Source organism: Podarcis vaucheri (genome assembly GCF_965113315.1).
Source record: "Podarcis vaucheri genome assembly, chromosome: 5".
Taxonomy (NCBI): domain Eukaryota; kingdom Metazoa; phylum Chordata; class Lepidosauria; order Squamata; family Lacertidae; genus Podarcis; species Podarcis vaucheri.
Genome location: NC_138763.1, coordinates 44,334,766 through 44,357,404, shown reverse-complemented (window position 1 = coordinate 44,357,404; position 22,639 = coordinate 44,334,766). Strand labels below are relative to the sequence as shown.

Here is a 22,639-nt window from a genome sequence, read left to right as displayed (position 1 = left end):
CTTGTGGAGAAGTGGGGTGGATTCTGACTGCATTGTTGTCTTGGTTCTCTACTCCATTAACTCAGTCCATGGAAAGAACCTTCTTTCCATAGTGATCATCTAATACCAGCTCCATCTTTTCCCAAATGTTTTTTCAGAAGCCCTTCTACAGCAGAGATGGGGAACCAGTGACCCTCTAGCTGTTAGTGGACCACCATGCCCATCATCCCTGACCATTGGCTGTGCTGGCTAGCGCAGATGAGAGTTGTCCTCCAATAACAGAATGGAGGACCATAAGCTTGCCCTTCCATTTTACAATGTCTATGAGGACTAGTGTGATGCCCACTTTGTGGAATCCTGGGCCAGTAATGGGAAGAATATAGAATCATGGGAAAGAGCAAGAGGAAAAGAAGTGGGTTGTTGATAGTTGGAAGGGAACGGGCACAGGAGTCCCCTGGTCAAGCCCAGCTCCAGAAGCACACACTTTTAAAGTCATTATATTTATGGTCACAGACTCTCCGTCTCTTAAATCCGATCTCCATTCTGCATAAAAAATAAAATTAGCCAAGAGTCTGTTAAGAAGGCACCAATAACCACCAGTATTTAATGTAGGATTTTCACATTAACAGAGGGCAATACACCACAAGAAACAACATATTATTTTACTTACATTACTACATTGCATAAATAAGTAAAGGTTGTCCACATAAGGATAAGTTAAGAGAACAGTAAAACATGAAAAACAATGGGGGCAGTCAGAAAACCTCCACAAGCAACACTGACGCAACAATGGGGGCAGTCCTGCTTTCACTTACAATACCGCTAAGATTTGAATGACCCAATCTTAAGATCTAGAGTAGTCGAAACTGGTTTTGCCCACTATGATTGCTTCCCCTGACATTTTTTGGGGCATTTTTCAGTCTTGCCTATGACCTCCCAAGTGTTAGCAGCTTTCTACTTCTTTGGCTGAAGCTACATACCAGCTTGGGGGTTGGGGAGATGAGGAACATAGAAGCAGCTAACCTGTTAGTCTCCAGGTGTGGTCGGACCCCAAACTCTTTATCAGCTCCAGACCATATGGCTACTTGTTGTGGGTGACAAGAGGTCGAGTTGAACACCTGGAAGGTCACAGGTTCCCCATACCTGCTTTAACAGGGGTGTATACATCTCTACACATCAGAAGACCATTTGACAGGGTCCCTGACACAGATTTACGACATTCTTTTTAGAATAATAAAAGGAAGCTCAATCCTCGCATATTTAGGAAATTCAAATATACAGTGCCTTTGCAAAAGCCTTTGAGCCAAATCTCTCTGAGATTAAGGCAGAAGCCAGTTATCAGGAATAGTAAGTGGCCCTCCAGATGTTGTTCAACTCGGCCACATTAGCTGGGGCTGGTGACAGTGTACAGGTAATAGGTGGGAGTTTTAATAGGTGTTTTGTCCAACACAACTTGGAGGGCCACAGGTTCACCACCCGTGACCCAGACAGACACTTGTTCCTTTAGGTACAGGGGAAAGCTTAGTAAATACAGAGCTGTAAATAGCAGTATTGCTATAGCATTGCACCACCCTCCCACCTGCCCTCTTCTCGTTGATGGAAGGAAACAGGAACATTTCTTTTATTCATCTTGACAGCCTCTCCTCCTTTCCAGGGAGCAAGTCAGTTAGCCTTCTGTATTTGCAAGTTCCTCTCTTTCAGTGCATTTTCAGCAGATTGTTAGTCATTAAACTGTCAGCCCCCTGTCCTGCCTGAGCAACGTACATCAGAGCCTGGGCCACAGACAATGGGAATGTGACAGGTAGGGGGCAGTGAAACAGACTCCATCAGGCAGAGCCTCAGCCAAAACGCTGTCTTGGCAATCAGCGCTGATGGAAGAATAATCGTAGCAGGCGGAAGGCAAGTGTCTGTGGCAACAGAACTGGCGGCCTTTTGAGGGGAGAAAGATGTAATCACATTGCAGGTGATTCACCAGACATGCTGGAATTCAGCCAAGGAGCCCTTGGGCTCTATTTTTTTAAAGGGGCAGTTTTCAGAATTATTTCCTGCTACCGCTGCTCTTAAATGAGGGATATTGCTGGACTACAACTCCCAATCATCCCCAAGAATAGGGCATGGTGGCTGGGCTAACTGGAGACTCCAACAACATCTGGAGTGCCACAGGCTCCCCGCACCCCTGGTTTAAGATGTCTAAGTTCGGATACATCCGACGCTGGGATTTGTGACAGATGAGCCACAGGCCTGAGGGAGATCCCTGCAATCTGGGAGAGGCAGCTAAGAGCACAGCTACTTCTCAAATCCCATCAGTAACCACAACAGAGAGACTTCCATACAAAGAGAGGCCGAGATGAGCCTAGCTGCCAAGGGGATCTGAAAGCTTGACTCTACTGTGGATGCTAATGGGAATTGCAGGGGTAAAAGAAACAGTGTGCGTACACACTAAAAGCCAAAATCAAAAAAACAAACAAACAAACACCAGCCACAAAACAGGACAGTGTAAGCCAAGTCCCAAAGAACTGTTAGAAAGATGGACAGCTGAGAGAACAAGGCATACAAAGCAACCTCTCCAAAGAGAGGCTATACTGCAGATACTGTCCAGTCCATTCTCAGGCTAGACAAGTGGTTGAATAGTGGTTTCCTCATGTTCAGTGGAAGAGTCTGTTATTCTGGCAGACACACAGTTGTAGGCCAGGCTCCAATAAGTGAGGTTAGAGGGATAAGCGAGTCCTGACTCACAGCTTGGGAGTAGCAGGCGTTATCCACAGAGCTGCAAGTCTTTGCTGTGTGTAGATATATATTGATATAAAGAGAGAGACCGACCATTGAGTGGATCTTCAAATGGAAGACTCCTTTGTTGAGGAACCATGGAATCGAGTATATTTACGGGAGTCCTGTACCAGAAGGAGAATAATTAGTACATTTGTACTGAGCTGTGCTTGCAAGCATTAGGAAAGGATAGGAAGCTACGGAAACATTTCACCACATTTCACCTCTACTTCCTGTTGAGAAGAGCAGATTTAAGGCTAAGGACCATTTTAACCCACTCTTCTAGCTTGGTTGCTTCTCTGCACATCTTCCTTTCATTCACGGACGCTGCCAACAAAAATAGCCTACTCAAGGCAGTTTGAGGACTAACATTAACACTTTAAATCTATTCACTAGTTTTATCTGTCAGATAAAAGTTAACCACCCTGACAGCAGCTTCTTGGTCAATTCTTGGCAATGAGTTTAGGCATCAAGCTACAGACACACATCACACACTTCAAAAGAATCTTTGCAGCCTCTGTGGTGCAATGGGTCAATGTGTCTGGATGTTAACCAGAGGTTGATGGTTCAGGCCCACCCAGGGGTGGCTGCGGGCAGGATGCCGGATGCCTGCATTGCATGGAGCTGGACCAGATGACCCTTGGGATTCCTTCCCACCAGTGGCGTAGCGTGGGGGGTGCAGGGGGGGCCGGCCGCACCGGGCGCAACATCTGGGGGTTAGGGTTGTTTTTTTTTTTAATATTTTATTAAGGATTTTCTTGTTTTACAGAAGTGTAGTGCCTCATATATATTTTTTCCCCATGTAACATTTTTACAAATCCGTTTAATTTGTTGAGGCATTAAGGGGAGAAGAAAATAAAAATAAAAATAAAAATAAAAAAGGAGAGAAAAAAGAAAGGGGGGTGGAGAGAGGGAAGATGGATAAGGGTGGGATTGGGTGGCGGTGTTTCTATTATGTTTAATGTATGTAGAGTTTGGTGTCAGCGTGCTTTTGTTGTTCACTTGTGTTCCTTTGGTGGTGAGAGAGGTTGGGGTTGGCCTAGGGTGTGATTGTTTGCTTGTGATTGGCTGTGGTGATCTTTGTTTTTGTGTGTGAGTGAGGTGGGTGGGTGTTTTGGATCAGGTTAGCCATATTGATTTGTATGCTGTTGGTGGATTATTGTCATTGTCCTGTTGGGCTGTGTGTGTGATAAAGGGGAGCCATACCGGGGTGAAGGCATCTTCTTCTGTTTGTCCCCGTGTCAGTTTCAGTTTATTAGTTAATTTTTCTAGTAGGGCTGTTTCCCATACTATTTGGTACCAATCTGGGGGTTAGGGTTAGGGGGCGCAAATCCACGGGTTAGGGGGCGCAAATTACTTGCCTTGCCCCGGGTGCTGACAACCCACGCTACGCCACTGCTTCCCACTCTACAATTCTATGACTCTATTATTCCAAAAGGCAGTTCTGTAAGTCCATAGGCTTCATACCAAAAAGGAGAACATGAGATTGCAAGCTGCTGCTGCTTATACATGGTAATGTATACATACAGAATTGAACTCCCCTTTCCTGTCCTCAGGGGACCTAAGACTTGCTCAAATCACATTGATGGCTAGAGAGGAAGCAGGTTTCTGTAACTAGGGAAGATGAGAAAACTCTAACCTCTGAACCTTGCTGTCACTCTCTAAGATAGGATGGTTCAGTTGCCAGCAACTGGCCTGCCTAAATTCAAGTCAACTTCTAACATGATCTTACTCATGCTGCATAGATTTACTAGCCTGCCGTGTCACACACTTGTCTGCCAAACTTCTGGAAATTAAGCTGCTCCAGAAAAAAATATGGAGCCTTAATTCAGAAGGAAGGAGCATCCAAATGCAAAAATGGCCATCAGCCAATAGGAGCAGAGGCATCAAGTTCAATTCCCCAGATTTGGAAAGGAAAGAAACAGCCTTTTGTTACACTGGGAAAGAAAGAGTTCAACTACCTAAGAGCAGCAGGGCAGATGGGCTTAGGGCTTACTCCTACACTGGATCAGGGGTTACAAGATTCAGTGGAAACCCTGCGGCACTGGAAGAATGCCACATGTGTCACTGCCACAACAGATAGGCTGGCAGAACGCTCAGCCAGTGACATACGTATCTGGAAAGCGTCACAGCTATGGGCAACAGAGACAAGCAGCACTTATGCTGGATCCCGTACCCCTTCAATACACATCCATGTCAACATCAACAGTACATCTTTATACCAAACATGGCACAGAAAATTTCCCTTCCAGTTGCTCCTCTGTAGGGTTGGCCACTCAGCACAAAACCTCTGCTGGGATGATTGGTCAGTAACCATGTACATGCCTCTTTATCTTTTCAGATCTACTCTATCAGGTGCCATTCAATAAAAAAACATCAATGTTCCATAAGTGTTGAATCAGGTTCAAGTGGCTTTAGGATGCAACTCTTGGAAGGAGGGTGGGTCGGGAGGTTGGATGTGACTTGGGCTCCCCCACTTCCTGTTTCCTCTGGCTCCACAGATGGGTCACTGAGAATGCACCAGGGGGCTGAGTGTTGCTGCCAGGGGATATGAGGCAGTCAGTGAGGGATGGGGTGCTACCCAGAAGGCAGAGGCCATCAGGCACAGGGTGGTTGGGGATTGGTTTTATGGGCTGCCAGGGATCTGAGGCTGGTGTGCAACTATGTGGGGTGGGGTATTTGAGGTGCTGGATCCCTTCCTACAAGGCTGCCTGGGGCCTCTTGGGAGCTGTGCTACTGAGGCTCACATGTTGGGATGCTGTGTATTGAGGAAGCATAGTGGTAGCTAGCATGGCTCCACTCACAAGCCAGCCAGTGTGGTTTGGCTCCCTTTGTTTCTGGGCAGCGTGGGAGGTATCATTTCTACCACATTCTGAAACTGGTGGACAATAGCAGTGTTTCCAAAGAGGTTGGCTGGTGTGTCTTCCCTCCATTCCCCACTCATGTCCAGGGCTGAGCAGGTACTGCATTTAGTAGCCATTCCACTCGCATAGCAGTGGCATATTCCAGGCCTCAGCACCAACACAGCTTAGGGCTGCTCCGTTATTCATGTGAGTGATGCATCTAGAGCTTTAGGCTTATTCCCAGACTTCCTGTTGTGCTCATGATAATTTAGGGCGCCACATCAGTGCAGACAGATATGAACTGCAGGCAATAGCTAGCAGCAACCCCCTTCATGAACCAACCCCATTATGAGTGCACAGTGATTGTTCTTCCAGCTGGCCTTACCATGCTAACATTCTCCTTGCTGCCGTGCTTCTGCTCTTTCATGCCCGCTGATTCCAAAACTGCATCCTTCCCTTTTTTATCCAAAGACCCTTGACTCCCCAGCACCTTACGCTGTATGAAGAAAAGGAAAACACTGGGATTGTGACTGGGGAACGGAAAGAAAAAGGCAACAGAACAGAATAGGGCTTATTTAATAGAAGCCTGAATATGTACACCCCATACCATCAGAAAGCTTATGCATCTGGACAGCAGACAATATGCCCGATATGTACACCAGCGAGAAGTAACTTGAGCAGCACCACTGCAGCCGAAGTTATTGTTAATGGTAGAAAGAGCCATACCTTGATTAAGCCACTGAAGGAACGAGTGCGAGCCCGCTTCTGGGTCCGGGGTGTGGGTACACCTGCCTGAGGAGTGAGAGCTTCAGGGTGCTTCTGAAACTAGAACACACACTTTATAGCATGATTAACTCTGCAGCATTGCCCATCTATCCCAAAGATTGATCCTGGTTCCCATTCCAAGCACCAAGCCCCATTTATGCCTCTTTGCTCCAGTCAGTTACCCAAGTCTCCCTTCTACCTGTTGAATGAGCTTCTTTTTCTTGGCAGAGTCTGGCATATTATGAACATGGTGGAAGAGCTCTTTCAGTGCTTCTTCTGTATGTTGCTGTGTGTCTTCTTGGTGGGCAGAGGGATCCACCAGTCCTCGCTTCTTGAATTTCAGAAGCTGGAAGTCTTTGAAATTCCGGGGCACAGGCAAGTCCAAGTCATCCTGCAAAAATTCAAAAGAACACTCTGCACTTCAGGCTGCTTTGTCCAATAACAACCCACTCCCAATGATAGCTATCTTGCCTTTCATCACACTAACAAAGGTAGTCTGAGCTTCATATCCAGTAGCAAAGTCAGACCTGGGTGAACAGCTGAGGGCCCGATCTTTTCCTCTCTCCCCAAAATATGCATGTGCGATACTAAATGTTGTCCTGTTTTGGGCAGTTAAATGAGAATTTGTTCCGTTCTCTAGAATTTTAGCTTAACTAGAACACATTTTATTAGAGGGGATATGTAGCAGTCCAAGTGGCAAAACTGAGGTCTAATTACATCTTTTCTGCCTTCCTAAGGAATAGATTTCCCTCGAAGAATCCCTTATTGGAAATTCTCTCTCTGTTTTAGTCATCAGTTTGCTGACCTGCTGGTGCCTATCTTGGGTGCTCCCTTTCATAACCAATGTCATGGACTGCTCTTACCTTTGAGGCATGTGTTCTGGAGTCCAAGTAATGCAGCCTTGCACATTCCCGGATATATGAGGGAGCCTTGGAAGGATAATGAAACAGAAGGAGTCAGACACAATTAAGCTGAAGTCTCCCTAACTCTGAGGTTCCATCCTATAGCAGTTGCTCCAGGCACTCACCCCACCAGACCAGCAACTTCAACTTTAAATGTAATCTATGCAAAATCTTCTGAAGCGTGCTTCCTTTATAGGTAGGAGGGTCACCCAGGGCAAACATTCAGTCCTTTATCATCTCAGATATGTTGTATGCTACCAGATGCTTTAGGAGTCTCACTTTTTGACAATTAAATGTGAACCTGCCTAGTTTTCTAGAGATTTTAGCCATTAATAGGGATATTTATTAAGCTAAATGGCAAAGAGGGACAGATGAGGACCCAAAGAGCAGCCTCAGAGGCCATGATAGTAACTGATCAGGAAAGGGGCACTGTCTGGTTAAGGCAGAGTTTGGCACGGTAACTACAAGGACACTCACATGTGCAGGATATCTTGCCATTTAGAATAGGAGGCCTTGTTTTCACATATCAGTGCCACTTGTGATCTACCCAGCAAAGGGAGCAGGCACAGTACACAGCACCTCCAAGGAAGTAATAGATAAAAAGATGTCAGGCTTGACAGTGTCAGGACTGTGCACATAACATATTTTCCCCCAGGAGGGGACAGCCTGAGACATTTGCTAAGCAGATACTGAACGAGAGATAGAGATTGTCCCTTCCTTTTGAAGCACCTACCTTGAAGAGCTTCTGCGAGTGCTTGATCATAAAAGCCATCCCGTTATTTAGCTTGGGAATGTTTTCCTGTAGGTCACTGGCAGTCACCTGGCAATAGTGGGAAACACCAAAGCAGAATCGTTAGGAGAATGTAGGTAAGATACACTCCCTGGTAGAGGTAGGCTCCCTGGTAGAGGTAGGTTTATTTTCAGAATAACTCCTTCCCAGCCTGGTTTTTTGTACTGCTGCCTAAAAATCTACCACCACTTACATTTCGAGGCCACAAAATGTGAGGTGAAAACATAAGAGCCAAGTTATGAGCTGACATCTTGTTTCTGTCCTGCTTTTTGGCTGTCTGATAAAGCAGATCCAACAGCAATTTGAGCAGGTTGCGATTGGGGGCTGGCAGGATCAAGAAGAGGAGCTGCAGTGCTTCAATCTGACGCTGCTTATCGGGTATGTTGGTCTTGTTGCCCTTGTCATCAAACTGCATCAGATCTATTAACAGGAAAACATCTCAAGAAACTTCAGTTGCACACACATTTCAGGAAACTATACACTATTTTATCAACTGCCCCTTCCCAACTTGCCATCACACTCCTTTGCACTCTTCTTTTCCTCAGCATAAATCAGAAATCCCAAAGGTTTCATGCTTTGGCATGGGCAGAGAAAGCAGGCCTTTCTCTGATCCTAACCCAACAGCTTTATCACTGAACAAGGCAAACCCCAAATTATTGATGCTAACATCCTGTGGGCTGGTTCCCACTTCCCTCCAAGGCTGACTCACCTGAAATTTTGAGGTGTGCATGGAAATGTTTATGGGTCAACAAAGGCTCTGGTAATTCTCCCAAGAACATCTTCAGCAAAGTGGCCACATCATTGGAGTGAAACTCCCCTGAATCCAAGTCAATTTCTGTCCCACTGTTTAAGGCTTCTTTCAGGTTCTGCTGCCTGGTACTGTTTCCTGGCACTCGGAACAAGCCTTCCACCCGCAGATCTGCACCATGAGAAGAAAGACAAAAGGGGTATTAAGAATATGTTAGATAAAATGTTGTCCTCTTCTAATATATTGACAAAGCTTCTTAACCTTTTATACTTTCCTTTTCTTCCTGCCACATTATCTGAACATCCTACAGAGGTCTAGTACAAAAAAAATCACTAAACATTTGATATGGGGGGGGGGGCGGCAGGAAAAGGTTAGTGTCTAGAATCACATAGCTCCTAGGACTTCCTCAGCTCAGCAGTGAGTTAAATCTGTGCCCCCAGACCAGTCCACTATCCTTGACTAAACAAAGATAGAAAGGAAACCACAAACCACTTACTCTTATGCAGATATTCTATCAGTTGAGATATTTGAGCAATACCTTCTTCAGTCAGTGGAGCTCCAAAAACCACCCCTTTCTCTAGAGATGAAAAGGAGGAGATAATGAGTAGCCAACATTATCAACTGCTGTGAGACCCAGAAATGCGCAAGCATTTCCATACTACAGTGGTGCCCCGCAAGACGAATGCCTCGCAAGACGGAAAACCCGCTAGACGAAAGGGTTTTCCGTTTTTGAGCTGCTTCGCAAGACGAATTTCCCTATGGGCTTGCTTCGCAAGACGAAAACGTCTTGCGAGTGTTCCGATTTTTTTCGCTTTCCCCCCTTTTTCTAAGCCGCTAAGCCGCTAATAGCCTTTTAGCCGCTAAGCCTTTAATAGCCGCTAATCCGCTAAACCGCTAATAGCGCTAATCCGCTAATAGGGTTGCTTCGCAAAACAAAAAAAAAACGCTAGACGAAGAGACTCGCGGAACAGATTATTTTCGTCTTGCGAGGCACCACTGTATAATGAAAAGGCAGAATTAAAAAGCCCCGGTTCACTGTGTGTTCACTGTGACCCTTTCTCTTGCAAATGCAACTCCTCATCTCCTCAGGTTTTAAAAAAAGCAAACAAAAAACTCTTGCTGGAAAGGAAAGTATGCTGTAAAACAGATACTTGGGTTTTCTAAACTTGGATCTGTTTCAAAATGACCCAAAGGAACAGATTCCACAGAAGGATAGGCAATATATAAAAACTAACTTCCTGGAGCAAACCCAAAGTCCATCTTGACAAGCATTCTGTTTCCAGCAGGCCTAATTGAACATTTCATAGCAAGGATGGTCTTCCCCATTTTTCTCCATCATCTGGAATTCATAGGTACACAGCCTCAGCACATGGAACTCCATTTAGATACCTGTAGGCTGATGTTTTTCTTCTCTCCTCACATGCCCCAAATTCTGTTCAATGTGTTCCCTCACTTCTCTGGAGCAGTTCTGGGGAGAGTGTGGGGAGTACATGGCGGAGGAGGGGTGGGAGGAAGCATTAGCAGAACACTGCCATATACATTTAGCAGCTTTAAAGGGGAATAGAAAAACATGGTAACTTCCAATATGTGATTGACATTAAAGTAAAAATAAATTTTGATACATGGCCACAAAGGGAATCAATTTGCCAGTCCCATGACATTCTTCCTGCGCAAGGAGCTAGACAGGAAGGAACTGGAGGGGTCACCCTCCCACTGGAAGGTAAGAGCTATCTCATTTGAATAATTCTGCCCAGTGGAGCAAGTGGGAGAGACAAGCTATCCAAGGATCCCCTCCCCACTACAGGGAAATACCCCAGAACAGGGTGGCTAACTTTATTTGGCATTGAGGGCTGGACACCCCTTCAAGGGCCACATGACATGTGTGCACATCCAGTTACACACCATGCAAAATTATTGCTCATATCTAAAATCCTTCTTCCACCCAAATCTTTATCATTCACCTTCCAGTAATCTCCTCCAAATTCATCCCTCTTCTCTTCAGAATTATACATCACCCTGCATGTTTCCATCCCCCCAACCCAAAAGTTCTTCGTTCTTTCATTAAGCCTACTCCCTCCCACCCCAATATTCCTAGGGCATAGAACATCTGTAGAAAAACTACATCTTAGATATTTGAGCTGATATTTGTAGTCATATTTAGGCAGGTAAAGGATTGTTCAAGCAATCTCACATTTCATCCTTTAAATGTGACGTTAATAACCTTGTTGCCAGGGCAAGATGGAAACCTTTGTAAGATATATTGCAGTGGAAATAAGGGCTGCATATTTTAATTCAGTTTGGAAGGAATATGTCCCCAGATGATGATGAAGATGAATAGTAATTAACAATAATAATAATATGCCACCCATCTGATTGGGTTGCCCCATCCACTCTGATCGTCTTCCAGCAAAATAAATTTGCCAGAAAAGAAACAAGTAGAAATGCAGGTTGAGAGTCCAAGCCTCGTTGTCTACCAGATCAATAGAAGCTCTTTCTCCCAACTTAAGTGACTGTTTCCTTGTTCAGCATCTCTAAGCAACACCATGGGAACATTGCTCTTAGCAGCTACATAGGTCCAGTTAAGACTTTGAAGAGGAGATACAAATAAGGGTATCTTCAAAGGGAACCGAGACTAAGAGCCAGCTGAAGCCGGAGAGTTTAGCTATAGGAATCCTCTTGCCTGCTAGTAGCACAGAATGACCAGCTGACCAAAGAATTAAACATAAATGTTTTACAAGTATGGGTGGGAGCACAACATTCATCCAAACCTGGCACACCCAAAAGTGTAGGCAGCACAATGGGAGGAAAAGGGTACACCAGTTGGCAGCTGAACTAGTGATTGCTTTTCTAGGTAAGATAGTGCATAGACTACACTGCTCAGACTATTTGCTCATCTAGATCAGAGAAGACTATTTGTCTGGCTGGCAGCAGCTGTCTAGGATCTCAGGCAAACATTTTTCACATTAGTTTTAACTGTAGATGCCAGGGATTATATGTGGAACCTTCCAAATGCAAAGTGCATGCTCTGTCACCAAGCTAAGGTCTCTCCCGAGCTCTCCTATTCCAGATGAAACAAGAGGCACAGTCCGTTACTATTGCAGCTGTAAAAGTGGATCTCATGTTGTGGGCAGGCATCTTTGCACAGCACACCCTCCTCACTGTCTGCTGCTTTCCACCTCCTCTTCCCACCCTCCATAGGAGCACACACCCATGCAGTTTTTCCCTTTCTGTTTCGGGACTTTTTTTTTAACCTGCTTTAAAAAAAATAAAGATGCATATACTACCTTCTAGCATGGGTGGCACCATTATGGCTGCCGAAACAAGAGCTTTGTCCTCCATAAGAATGGAATTGAAAGGGATGATAAAGAAAACCATGGGTGGAGAACCTGTGGCCTTCCAAATATTGATGACTACAATTCCCATCATCCCTGATCATCACTGGCCATGCTGGCTGGGACTGATGCGACTTTGAGTCCAGCAGCATCTTAGGGCCACAGGTTTCCCACCCCTTGTGTAAATCAAGTATTTAAATAAACATTGTCATTGTCTTACAGGCAATGACTGATTTAGCAGTGTCCGAATGATGCATGATCACGCACACAGCGCCAAACCCAGAAGTAGCCCTGAAGCATCATAAAGATTTCCTGAAAAAGGGACGAATGGGGGTGGAACAGAGTGGGAGTAGAATGGGCTTATGCACGCTACGCCAACACGCGCAGGAGTCCAGAACTGAACCCCCATGTAAAATGAGAATTGCCTGTACTGCCCTTCTTATTTTCTTTTAATAAGGGGCTGGTCTGCACTGTACTTGGACCAGAAAAGTTTTCACATACTTCCTTGGAGTTGTTGCCACATATGTGGGACACTTAGCAGAGGCTGTACCCAGGATACCAGGACTTAACATAAAAAACTAAGGGAAAAATCTTAGCCAACACATCAGGCTCACCTTTGCGTTTCAGAGACATCAGGGAACGGAAAAACCCTGAGGATGTGCCAGGCAACTGGGGGTCCTCCTGTCCCATCAGCTGGGCTAGCTCTGCTCCAGGCAGGTCAATCAGCCGGGTGATGTTACTGACCACAAGCTCTGTGAATGCCTCAGGTTTCTCATGTCGCAGCTTCTCCACAAAGAAGTCTGGATTGAAGATGATCTGATGCCGTTGAAGGGAGGAGTCATTGCAGATAACTAAACTGCAAATGGCATCACTAGGGAGAGAAACAAAGATACATTACTTTGGGAGACATTCCTGAACACAAACTAAAATACTCAGCTACGCAGGAGCCACCTGCAGATCTGGGGTAGGGAAACTATTTCAGCCCGAGGACAGCATTCCCTCATGGACCGTCTTCCTGGGAGCCACATACCAGTGGAGGGTAGAGCCAGAGGCAGGTGTGTGACTTTTTATACAGTAAGGTACAACCACCACATAAAGGTTTCTAAAACACACACACAAAGCTCTGCAGCAAGGCAATAAAGTGATGTTACAATAATTAAGAATAGATTCAACCTAGATAAAAGCACTTGAGGATGCAGGGCTGGTGACGGGCTTTGGCCGTCCTGAGAGCTGAATAGAGAGACTTGGAGGGCCACATTTGGTCCCCGGGGCCTGAGGCTTCTTATCCTTGCTGTAGATACCAGCACAGCATGTATAAATCAAGTCAGGTGGGGCTGACCAGATAGCACATCATTTAGCAACCAACCAAGTACAACCTGCATATTCCTTCAGCATGGTCTCTGTTTGAGGGATGCACTCACCTGTCATATTACACATCTGACCCTACATATGGCAAGACCTTATAACTGGCCAAAGTTTGGTATTAAGATCCTAATCAAAATACTTAACAAAAAGACCAACAATTTAACTTACATTGCGAATTACTAAGCCTGTATGAAAATAATCTAGAACAGATTTGAGGTAGAAATTGCATCATCTTCTGAGACGTGACATTCTGTGCCAGGTTTATCTCTATGCAAAGAGAGCAAATTCCTGTTTTATGAGGGGGTTCAATTGGACTCACAAATATAATTATCTGTTTTCTTAGAGGTGAAGTATTATGAAAAATTTAGAATCATAGAATCATAGAATCATAGAGTTGGAAGAGACCACAAGGGCCATCGAGTCCAACCCCCTGCCAAGCAGGAAACACCATCAGAGCACTCCTGACATATGGTTGTCAAGCCTCTGCTTAAAGACCTCCAAAGTAGGAGACTCCACCACACTCCTTGGCAGCAAATTCCACTGTCGAACAGCTCTTACTGTCAGGAAGTTCCTCCGAATGTTTAGGTGGAATCTTCTTTCTTGTAGTTTGGATCCATTGCTCCGTGTCCGCTTCTCTGGAGCAGCAGAAAACAACCTTTCTCCCTCCTCTATGTGACATCCTTTTATATATTTGAACATGGCTATCATATCACCCCTTAACCTCCTCTTCTCCAGGCTAAACATGCCCAGCTCCCTTAGCCGTTCCTCATAAGGCATCGTTTCCAGGCCTTTGACCATTTTGGTTGCCCTCCTCTGGACACGTTCCAGTTTGTCAGTGTCCTTCTTGAATTGTGGTGCCCAGAACTGGACACAGTACTCCAGGTGTGGTCTGACCAGAGCAGAATACAGTGGCACTATTACTTCCCTTGATCTAGATGCTATACTCCTATTGATGCAGCCCAGAATTGAATTGGCTTTTTTAGCTGCCGCGTCACACTGTTGGCTCATGTCAAGTTTGTGGTCAACCAAGACTCCTAGATCCTTTTCACATGTACTGCTCTCAAGCCAGGTGTCACCCATCTTGTATTTGTGCCTCTCATTTTTTTTGCCCAAGTGCAATACTTTACATTTCTCCCTGTTAAAATTCATCTTGTTTGTTTTGGCCCAGTTCTCTAATCTGTCAAGGTCGTTTTGAAGTGTGATCCTGTCCTCTGGGGTGTTAGCCACCCCTCCCAGTTTGGTGTCATCTGCAAATTTGATCAGGATGCCCTTGAGTCCATCATCCAAGTCGTTGATAAAGATGTTGAATAAGACCGGGCCCAAGACAGAACCCTGTGGCACCCCACTAGTCACTCTTCTCCAGGATGAAGATGCCAGGATGTTGCAAGTCAAACATTTAAAGACACACAGGAAGAAAGGCTGTCACATGAATTTAACCAAATTATCTCTTATGCACTTGAATGCCGTGATGCAGTGGGATATTTTTATGAAGATTACCTGAAAGCCACCCCCTGTAGGTAATACCCTGCTGCAGTGCCAGCCTAGGGGTGAGTTGTAACTGGACAGTAGGTTCTGAATAATTGGAGCAATTAAGTTGGCAAAATCACTCCAAAAGCAGCAAAGCATGGAGAAGTACTGCTTTCTCTAACCACTTGGTGAGTTGGCTGCCAAGTGCAGTCTGATTCCAGTGCTGCTCGGTAGACTTCCCTGCAGTTTGACGTGCTTAACAAGCCGAGGACAAGATGGAGCAGTTCAGCTCAAGCAGCTGGGAATGATTGTCGATTGACCTCCCACTTGCAGCACATTCTGCTGTCTTATACATGTCAGCCCAGGCCAGCTCCACCACTAAGTACGTTTTGTCCAAAATACATTGTAATCTAATTAGATCCAACTTCTCTCTACTTGCTTAATGCAGTAGTTAGTGTCTTCACCCAAGAAAACTGATTGTTCCACAGAATAGCTATGCCAGTTATTCACCCTTCCCTCTCCAGTGTCTCAGTCATGATCTAGATATTAAAGAAAATCCACTGAACTAAATTTGACTGTCATTCATGCAATACCTATTTGTGCGGTTTCAAATCTAAACTTCTAGGAAATCTGATAGCCCCTATTACTTAATAAACACAGAAAGTCAGATTGCTTACACAAGTGCAGAAAGCTTCTGATGAGGCATTGGGAAGCAGAGACACAGCGAGAAGAACTTGCTCCTTGTTCTCAGAAACAGATCTGCCTGCTCCAGCACAGCCTATGCAAATTCCATGCACACTAAACAACACAAAGACTCATTTATTAGCCCTCTTGGCACAAATGCATCAACCTTGATATGGAGCCAAAGCAGAACTCAGGCTAACTTCTCTACTTTTCCTACCCCACAGAAAGTGACAGATGGAACGCTAGGCATGTCACCTGAATCAGACTTGAACACTGAATGGAGAGAAGTGTCCTTGTCATATTCATTGACAGACTCTGCCCATGATTTTAAACAATTACTTTTAAGATTTCTTCAATTTTAAGCAAACCCTTACAATAGTTTAGACATCGTAGTTGAAAATAGCTCTTGGACTCATGCTGGTACATTCCCCTCAATCATGTCCGGTATATTATGTGTATATGCATGGTGTGTGTGTGCGCGCTCACGTATTCACACAATATATAAACTCTCATCTCTACTGACTTTTCTTCCACATCTCCTGCATAAAATTCTTGTCTTTGCCTTAGTACCTTCATGACTGTGCCCTACCTACCCTACCTGGTGGATCTGATGTCACTCACTGCTGGAGACTTCCAAAAGCTTGCAACCTTAGCACTTAACCACAATTTTTTTTACTTCTTCCATTGACTTCACCATTCCCAATTACTAGAAACCTTTCATGCATCATCTCCATCTAGGCTTACCACATTTCTACTTTTCTTTATGCAGACCTTTGGTTGAGTGGATATCCTCCCTCCTCTTCAATTACTATCCTGGGCTGTTGTTTTGTCAATTGCATTACTGATGAATTTTGTGGTTATATTTTTTGAGGTTTTAATTCAATTGTACTCTTTTAGTTGTGATATTTTTCTAACCTGCCCTGGTTAGAAGGGCTGGTGAAAGGCTGGCTACAAGTAAAATAACAAAATAATTAATAAAAAGAAATCTTTTAAAAATCTCCTCTTTTCATGTTTTTCATTGTGTATCTGAAGAAGTGTGCATGCACACGAAAGCTCATACCAAGAACTAACTTAGTTGGTCTTTAAGGTGCTACTGGAAGGAATTTTTTTATTTTCATTCCCCAGTGTGTAACTACATTGCATAAGATCGTGGGGCAGCCTGCCTCCATCATTTGTTGTCTCCCCCACCCAATTTATTTTTAAATTTTATTTTAGGTACTCTCAAAAACCTAACAATCAAAAGAAAACAATACCATAAATTATAGGTTACATTCCATCTCTTCCTGCCTTTTTCTCATCTGAAACCAGCCTGAAGGATCTTTTGAGTATAGCTTTCCCCTTGTTTTAATTCTTTAATCCCCCATGCATTTGGGGCATACTGTAACAAAGAAATGGGCTTGCAGTCCATTTATTGTCTTGCCTGGACAACTAAAATCCAACCCAATTTTATGATTAGAGACCTCACAGTTGGAAACAGCTCTAAACCCCCTTATTCCGTGCTACATTTTACTGGGCTTTGTAATTTTGAAAGGTCGCTTTATCAGCAACACTCCCCCGCACAAAAATATGCCTGCCTATTATTAACGCTAATGAAATGGAAATGCGAGACAGTACATACAATCAGAACCCTTCTCGCAGCCCAGTCCTGCACAATAGAAAAAGCCCTGTACTGCAGCCATGTTAAAGCAGGAGGAGGATGTGTACAGCCCACTCCCCCAGTTTGCATAATATTAGAAAAGAGCAGCTACTGGTGTGGGCAGGGGGAGCAATCTTGTTTGCTTTGCAGCTTGGATTCTCTGCTTTTATCACCATAGTATTACACCATAGTATTACAATCACCAGTGCAATAACCTTCAGTGTTACTGCTTTACCCCCTCTCTATTCTTTGCGTCCAATTAGAAAGTGGGTGTCCAGGAGAAGGAAGAAAAGATTATTTCGTTTTTGTGACCAAGGTTGAAGAAAAACCAAATTAGCAAGGGCAATGTTTTGCTCATGAAGGGGTTGGGGCGGGGGGGAAGGATGAGTGACAATGACATGAATGAGAAGACTTTTGTGAATGGAATAAAATCCTCAAGGACTTTGATCTAGTGCCATAGCAAAACAAAGGGGAGCTGGGCTCAATAGAAAGACAGACTAATGGAATTATGTGATCACTTTTATTGAAGCAACATCTAGGCATCTTATAGTAGCATATAATATTTTTTTCAGTCATACACAAGGCTGAGCCTCTGACAGCTTCCAGAACTTTTAACTTGGTGGTTAGGACCCTATGCTTAAGTACCTAATACTTGGAGCTGAAATATCTGAAGAGCACCTCTAGTACGTACTGACTCGCCTGGGTGTTAAGGTCTGCAGTGTAGATCCTACAGGTGGTTTGGGCCCTGACAGAGGGTGGGAGGGCCTTCTTTGATGTGGCCCCCAGCTTGTGCAATGCTTTTCGTCTAAGATGCATCTGGCTGTATTATTGTAACTACATTGTCGGTGGGTCAAGACACACTTCTTTGCATAGGTCTTTGGGGGTACAGGATTAGTAAAGAATATGAATTCCACTGCAGTGTTGTTACTGATGTTGCTTGCTTTCATATGCTTCAATTTATGGCAAGGCATGTTACTTGTATGTAATTCAACCTGGGATTACAGGGTGGAGTAGGCTATAAAATACATATAAATAAATATAAATAAGGTGAAGAACACCCACATGCATTCAAGGTAAGGCCACAGTAAAAGTTGATTGTTCAGTCACGGCAGGTACAGAGAGATATTAATAAGTAAAGGTAAAGGGTAAAGGGACCCCGACTATTAGGTCCAGTCGTTACCGACTCTGGGGTTGCAGCGCTCATCTCGCTTTATTGGCCGAGGGAGCCGGTGTACAGCTTCCGGGTTATGTGGACAGCATGACTAAGCCGCTTCTGGTGAACCAGAGCAGTGCACGGAAACGCCGTTTACCTTCCCGCCGGAGTGGTACCTATTTATCTACTTGCACTTTGACGTGCTTTCGAACTGCTAGGTTGGCAGGAATTAATAAGTAGAACAGTTAATTTAACTGTAAAAGATATTGCAAGGAGCAATTGGCCTCAGGGAAATATTGATAAGAATTGATTAAGCACAGAACTGTGTCTGCTTAACATATAAAATATTGACAAACTGTAATCTGTGGTTTGAACCATGGTATATTTGTATCAGTGCTAGGATACTTATGCTATCATCAGCTACTGTTTGGAGAATGAGAAGCTAATAATTATTACTGTTCATACTTTTTGCATTTCATTTTCCTCTGATTTTAATCCTCACCAACCATGTGTACATATACTTGCAATTCGGGATAACACTTCATGCATCTGAAGGATTGCAGCCCTTCAAGGTTATGCCATAAAATAAGTGTTAAGAAAACTTTCCTCCTGTAATCGCCAACTTCCAGAGGGTCAATATCAGAGCCTTGCAGCACCATAAAACTATTTCAAGGAATAAAGGCATTAAAAGTGATTGCAAAGAAAGGCCTTTTACCAATGAAAGGTGGTCAGAAAATAAACTATGGAGGAACCAACTGCTTAATAAAACATGCCTGTTGTGGAGAAATGAATACTGAGCATTCATTTTGGCATTTCTTACAAACAGAGCCGTAGTCATGCTGTCTGTATCAAAGCTAATGGATGACTTTGAATATTACATTGTAAGATCAAACATAATTGCTCCAACTGCAGCTCCTAAAAAAAAGAACTGGTGCTCCCTGAAAAATACAGCAGAAAATAAACTATTAACTCTACAGCAGACTTGCATCAAGCTTGAGCAAAGAAGCCATTTAACCTACAGGATGCGAAGAATAAACATGCTGAAGCCCTGAAAAAAAATCAAATGGTCACAAAGCAAGGAGGATGTTTCTAGAATAGAAATTTTATTTTATTAATAATAATAATAAATTTTATTTATATCCCGCCCTCCCCAGCCGAAGCCGGGCTCAGGGCGGCTAACAACAATAAAACAGTACAACAGTACAACAGTACAACACAACACTCTAAAATCATTCATTATAAAATTAATTCAAATCAAACCAATGGCAGCCATTGGGCTGGAGCTCCGTGAAGATTGCCGAAGGATGGAGTCAGGCTGTGCCCTGGCCAAAGGCCTGGTGGAACAGCTCTGTCTTGCAGGCCCTGCGGAAAGATGTCAAGTCCCGCAGGGCCCTAGTCTCTTGTGACAGAGTGTTCCACCAGATCGGAGCCACAGCCGAAAAAGCCCTGGCTCTAGTTGAAGCCAGCCTAACCTCTCTGTGGCCTGGGACCTTCAAGATGTTTTTATTTGAAGACCGTAAGTTTCTCTGTGGGACATACCAGGAGAGGCGGTCCCGTAGGTATGAGGGTCCTAGGCCGTATAGGGCTTTAAAGGTTAAAACCAGCACCTTAAACCTGATCCTGTACTCCACCGGGAGCCAGTGCAGCTGGTATAGCTGGTGAATGTGATCTCGCAGCGAGGACCCCGTAAGGAGTCTCGCTGCAGCATTCTGCACCCACTGGAGTTTCTGGGTCAGTCTCAAGGGCAGCCCCACGTAGAGCGAGTTACAATAATCCAGTCTGGAGGTGACCGTCGCATGGATCACAGTGGCTAGGTCAGGGTGAGAGAGGTAAGGAGCCAACTGCTTAGCTTGGCGGAGATGGAAAAATGTCATTATTACACAAGGAACTTACCACCTTTCTTCTAGTAGTGGCACAACTACTCATAGCAATAAAACCATATAAAAAACTGCAAAGAACTTGATCATCTACACTTAACACAATGGAAACAGAATATGTGGACACTTGCTTTATCTGAGAAACTAACTAAGAGAGTACACGACCTGAATGATGCAACCAATATTTTGTTGCGATATGGCATCCCATTATAAAATATTCAACTAAATGCCCTGATGACTGACACCCACCAATTATGCATATAGATTTATGGGAAAATTTGACACCTTAGTATTCTATTCTAGGGGAGTAGGGAACCAATTGTTTTGAAAAGGTCTTCTTCTGGAAAATTAATAAAATGTATTAAAAATAAATAAATTATTCTGACTTGTTTCTTGCATAGTGTTGAAATGTATTGTTCCAATAATGGTTGAAGTAGCAACGGTTGTATTAACCCGTTAACACATTGCATTCATTTCTTGATATATTTACACCCCACATTTTCTGCAAGGAGCTAAAGATGGCATACATACTTCTTCCTCTCCCCATTTTATCCTCACAACAAGCCTATGAGTAGGTTAGTGCTGAGAGAGGTTGACTGGCCCACAGTCACCCAGTGAGTCAAGCAGAGATATGAAGCCTGGTCTCCCAGATTCTAGTCCTACACTGACCAGTACACCACATTAGCTCTGTATGAACACTATTCCTTCAAAATTAGGGCAGAAAACCACACTTTGTACTTTAGGTGGGCACACTGGCACATGGAAAGACAGTGTGGCATAGTGGCTAGTGCCAGACTAGAACCTAGGAAACCAAGGGTTCAATTCCTCACTCGGCCATTAAGCTCTCTGGGAGACATTGGTCCAGTCACTGTGTCTCAGCACTAACCTACTTATGGGCTTCTTGTGAGGATAAAATGAGGAAGGGGAAGAACCGTGTACATCACCCTGAGCTCCTTGGAGAAAAAACTGGTACTGTATATAAATGCAATAATAATAATAATAATAAATTTTATTTATATCCCGCCCTCCCCAGCCGAAGCTGGGCTCAGGGCGACTAACAACAATCAAAATAGTTCAACATTCTAAAACATTCATTATAAAATTAATTAAATCAAATTAAAATCAAATTAATGGCAACCATCAAGCAAAATTTTGTGCAGATTGCCAGAGGAGGGGGTCAGGCTGCGCCCTGACAAAAGGCCTGGTGGAACAGCTCTGTCTTGCAGGCCCTGCGGAAGGATGTCAGGTCCTGCAGGGCCCTAGTCTCTTGTGTATCTAGAAGAACCACATGTCAACTAGATTGGAGCTTTTACATCTTCTGTATCTCTCCTTCATCCCATCCAACAACCACCCCAAAACCTTTCCCAGTCCCGAATCACTAGGATTTCCCTTCATAAGAACATAAGACAAGCCCGCTGGATCTAGTCCAGCAACCTGTTCTCACAGTGGGAAACCACTGTGAGCCTACTCTCCCCTCCTGAAGTTTCCAGCAACTGCTATTTGGAACCATTGCTGCCTCCAACTGTGGACGTATTGCACAACCACATCTTGGCTGGCAGTCATTGACAACTCTCTCCTCCGTGAATTTGTCTAATCCTCTTTTCGAGCCGTCCAGGTTAGGGCCTATCACTGCCGCCTGGCAAGGCGAGTTCCATAATTTGACCAATTATGACCTCGTCTTTAATCTGTCCTAAATCTTCCAACATTCAGCTATATTGGAAGCCCACGCGTCCTAGTGTTATGAGAGAGGGAGAAAACCTTCCTCTATCCATTAGGCCACGCGTAATGTTATCAGATTCTCCTGTCATGTCGCCCCTTACTCACTCCCGTCTCCGCTCCACCCCAGACTTCCTCCTCGCCCAGGCGCGTCTAGAGGGAGAAGGGAGATCCGCCCCCCTTGCTCTCCTCAGCCCCTGGGCAAAAAGCAAGAGCAGACGGGATGGGCTTCAGAGCACTGCACCTCCGCTCTATGAAACAGCTTGCCCTAGAGGCAGGACCACAGGCCCCACGTCCCAAGGCCCCACAAATGCTTGAGGCACCACAGCGAAAGCCTCGTATACCCTGTGCCTTGTTTCTGTCTCAACCCCGCCCTCACCTGACCCACTTCAGCTTCTCAAAGACTTCTGGCCACGCTACCTCGGCCCGCCCGGCGGACAGACCAACCGACCTACCTACCTGCCCGCTCGTTTCTCTCCTCCTCTCCCCTTCAGAGCCGCCGCCGCCGCCATCTCATATCTGCCGCCTTGCCTTCCGATTGGTCGCTTCAACTACAAAAGCCTATTGGTCGTTTGCAAAATAGTCCCACCCGCCGCCGCCTCGTGGCCGCGCAGCC

At 44.6% G+C, this 22,639-nt stretch overlaps 1 protein-coding gene across 4 annotated transcripts; it reads right to left on the bottom strand.

Moving 5' to 3' along the window:
• Window positions 1–554: 554 nt before the first annotated feature.
• On the bottom strand, window positions 555–22,632 carry ARHGAP19 (Rho GTPase activating protein 19). 4 transcript variants are annotated; one of them, XM_082224766.1, is made up of 13 exons: window positions 22,483–22,554; window positions 16,386–16,589; window positions 15,635–15,735; window positions 12,740–12,996; window positions 9,290–9,370; window positions 8,755–8,964; window positions 8,239–8,465; window positions 7,989–8,075; window positions 7,217–7,282; window positions 6,553–6,744; window positions 6,315–6,413; window positions 5,974–6,084; window positions 555–2,870 (listed from the first exon to the last, which is right to left on the bottom strand). In XM_082224766.1, the coding sequence occupies exons 3-13, from the start codon at window positions 15,661–15,663 to the stop codon at window positions 2,814–2,816; spliced, it is 1,416 nt and encodes a 471-aa protein (XP_082080892.1). In that variant the 5' UTR covers window positions 15,664–15,735; window positions 16,386–16,589; window positions 22,483–22,554; the 3' UTR covers window positions 555–2,813. The 4 variants fall into 4 exon arrangements, with proteins under 4 accessions (XP_082080892.1, XP_082080894.1, XP_082080891.1 ...); XM_082224768.1 differs by lacking the exon at window positions 15,635–15,735; XM_082224765.1 differs by lacking the exons at window positions 15,635–15,735; window positions 16,386–16,589 and having other exon boundaries at window positions 22,483–22,632.
• Between the last annotated feature and the right edge of the window lie 7 nt (window positions 22,633–22,639).

Bases quoted from the DNA above. Each gene is read 5' to 3' on its own strand.
- ARHGAP19 (XM_082224765.1), bottom strand. From the start codon at position 22,535: ATGGCGGCGGCGGCGGCTCTGAAGGGGAGAGGAGGAGAGAAACGAGCG. The intron at 8,076-8,238 runs GTAAGTGGTGGT...CACTATTGCCAG, and splicing joins ACATTTTGTGGCCTCGAAAT to GTGACTGCCAGTGACCTACA. The intron at 7,283-7,988 runs GTAGGTGCTTCA...TATCCTTCCAAG, and splicing joins ACTCGCAGAAGCTCTTCAAG to GCTCCCTCATATATCCGGGA.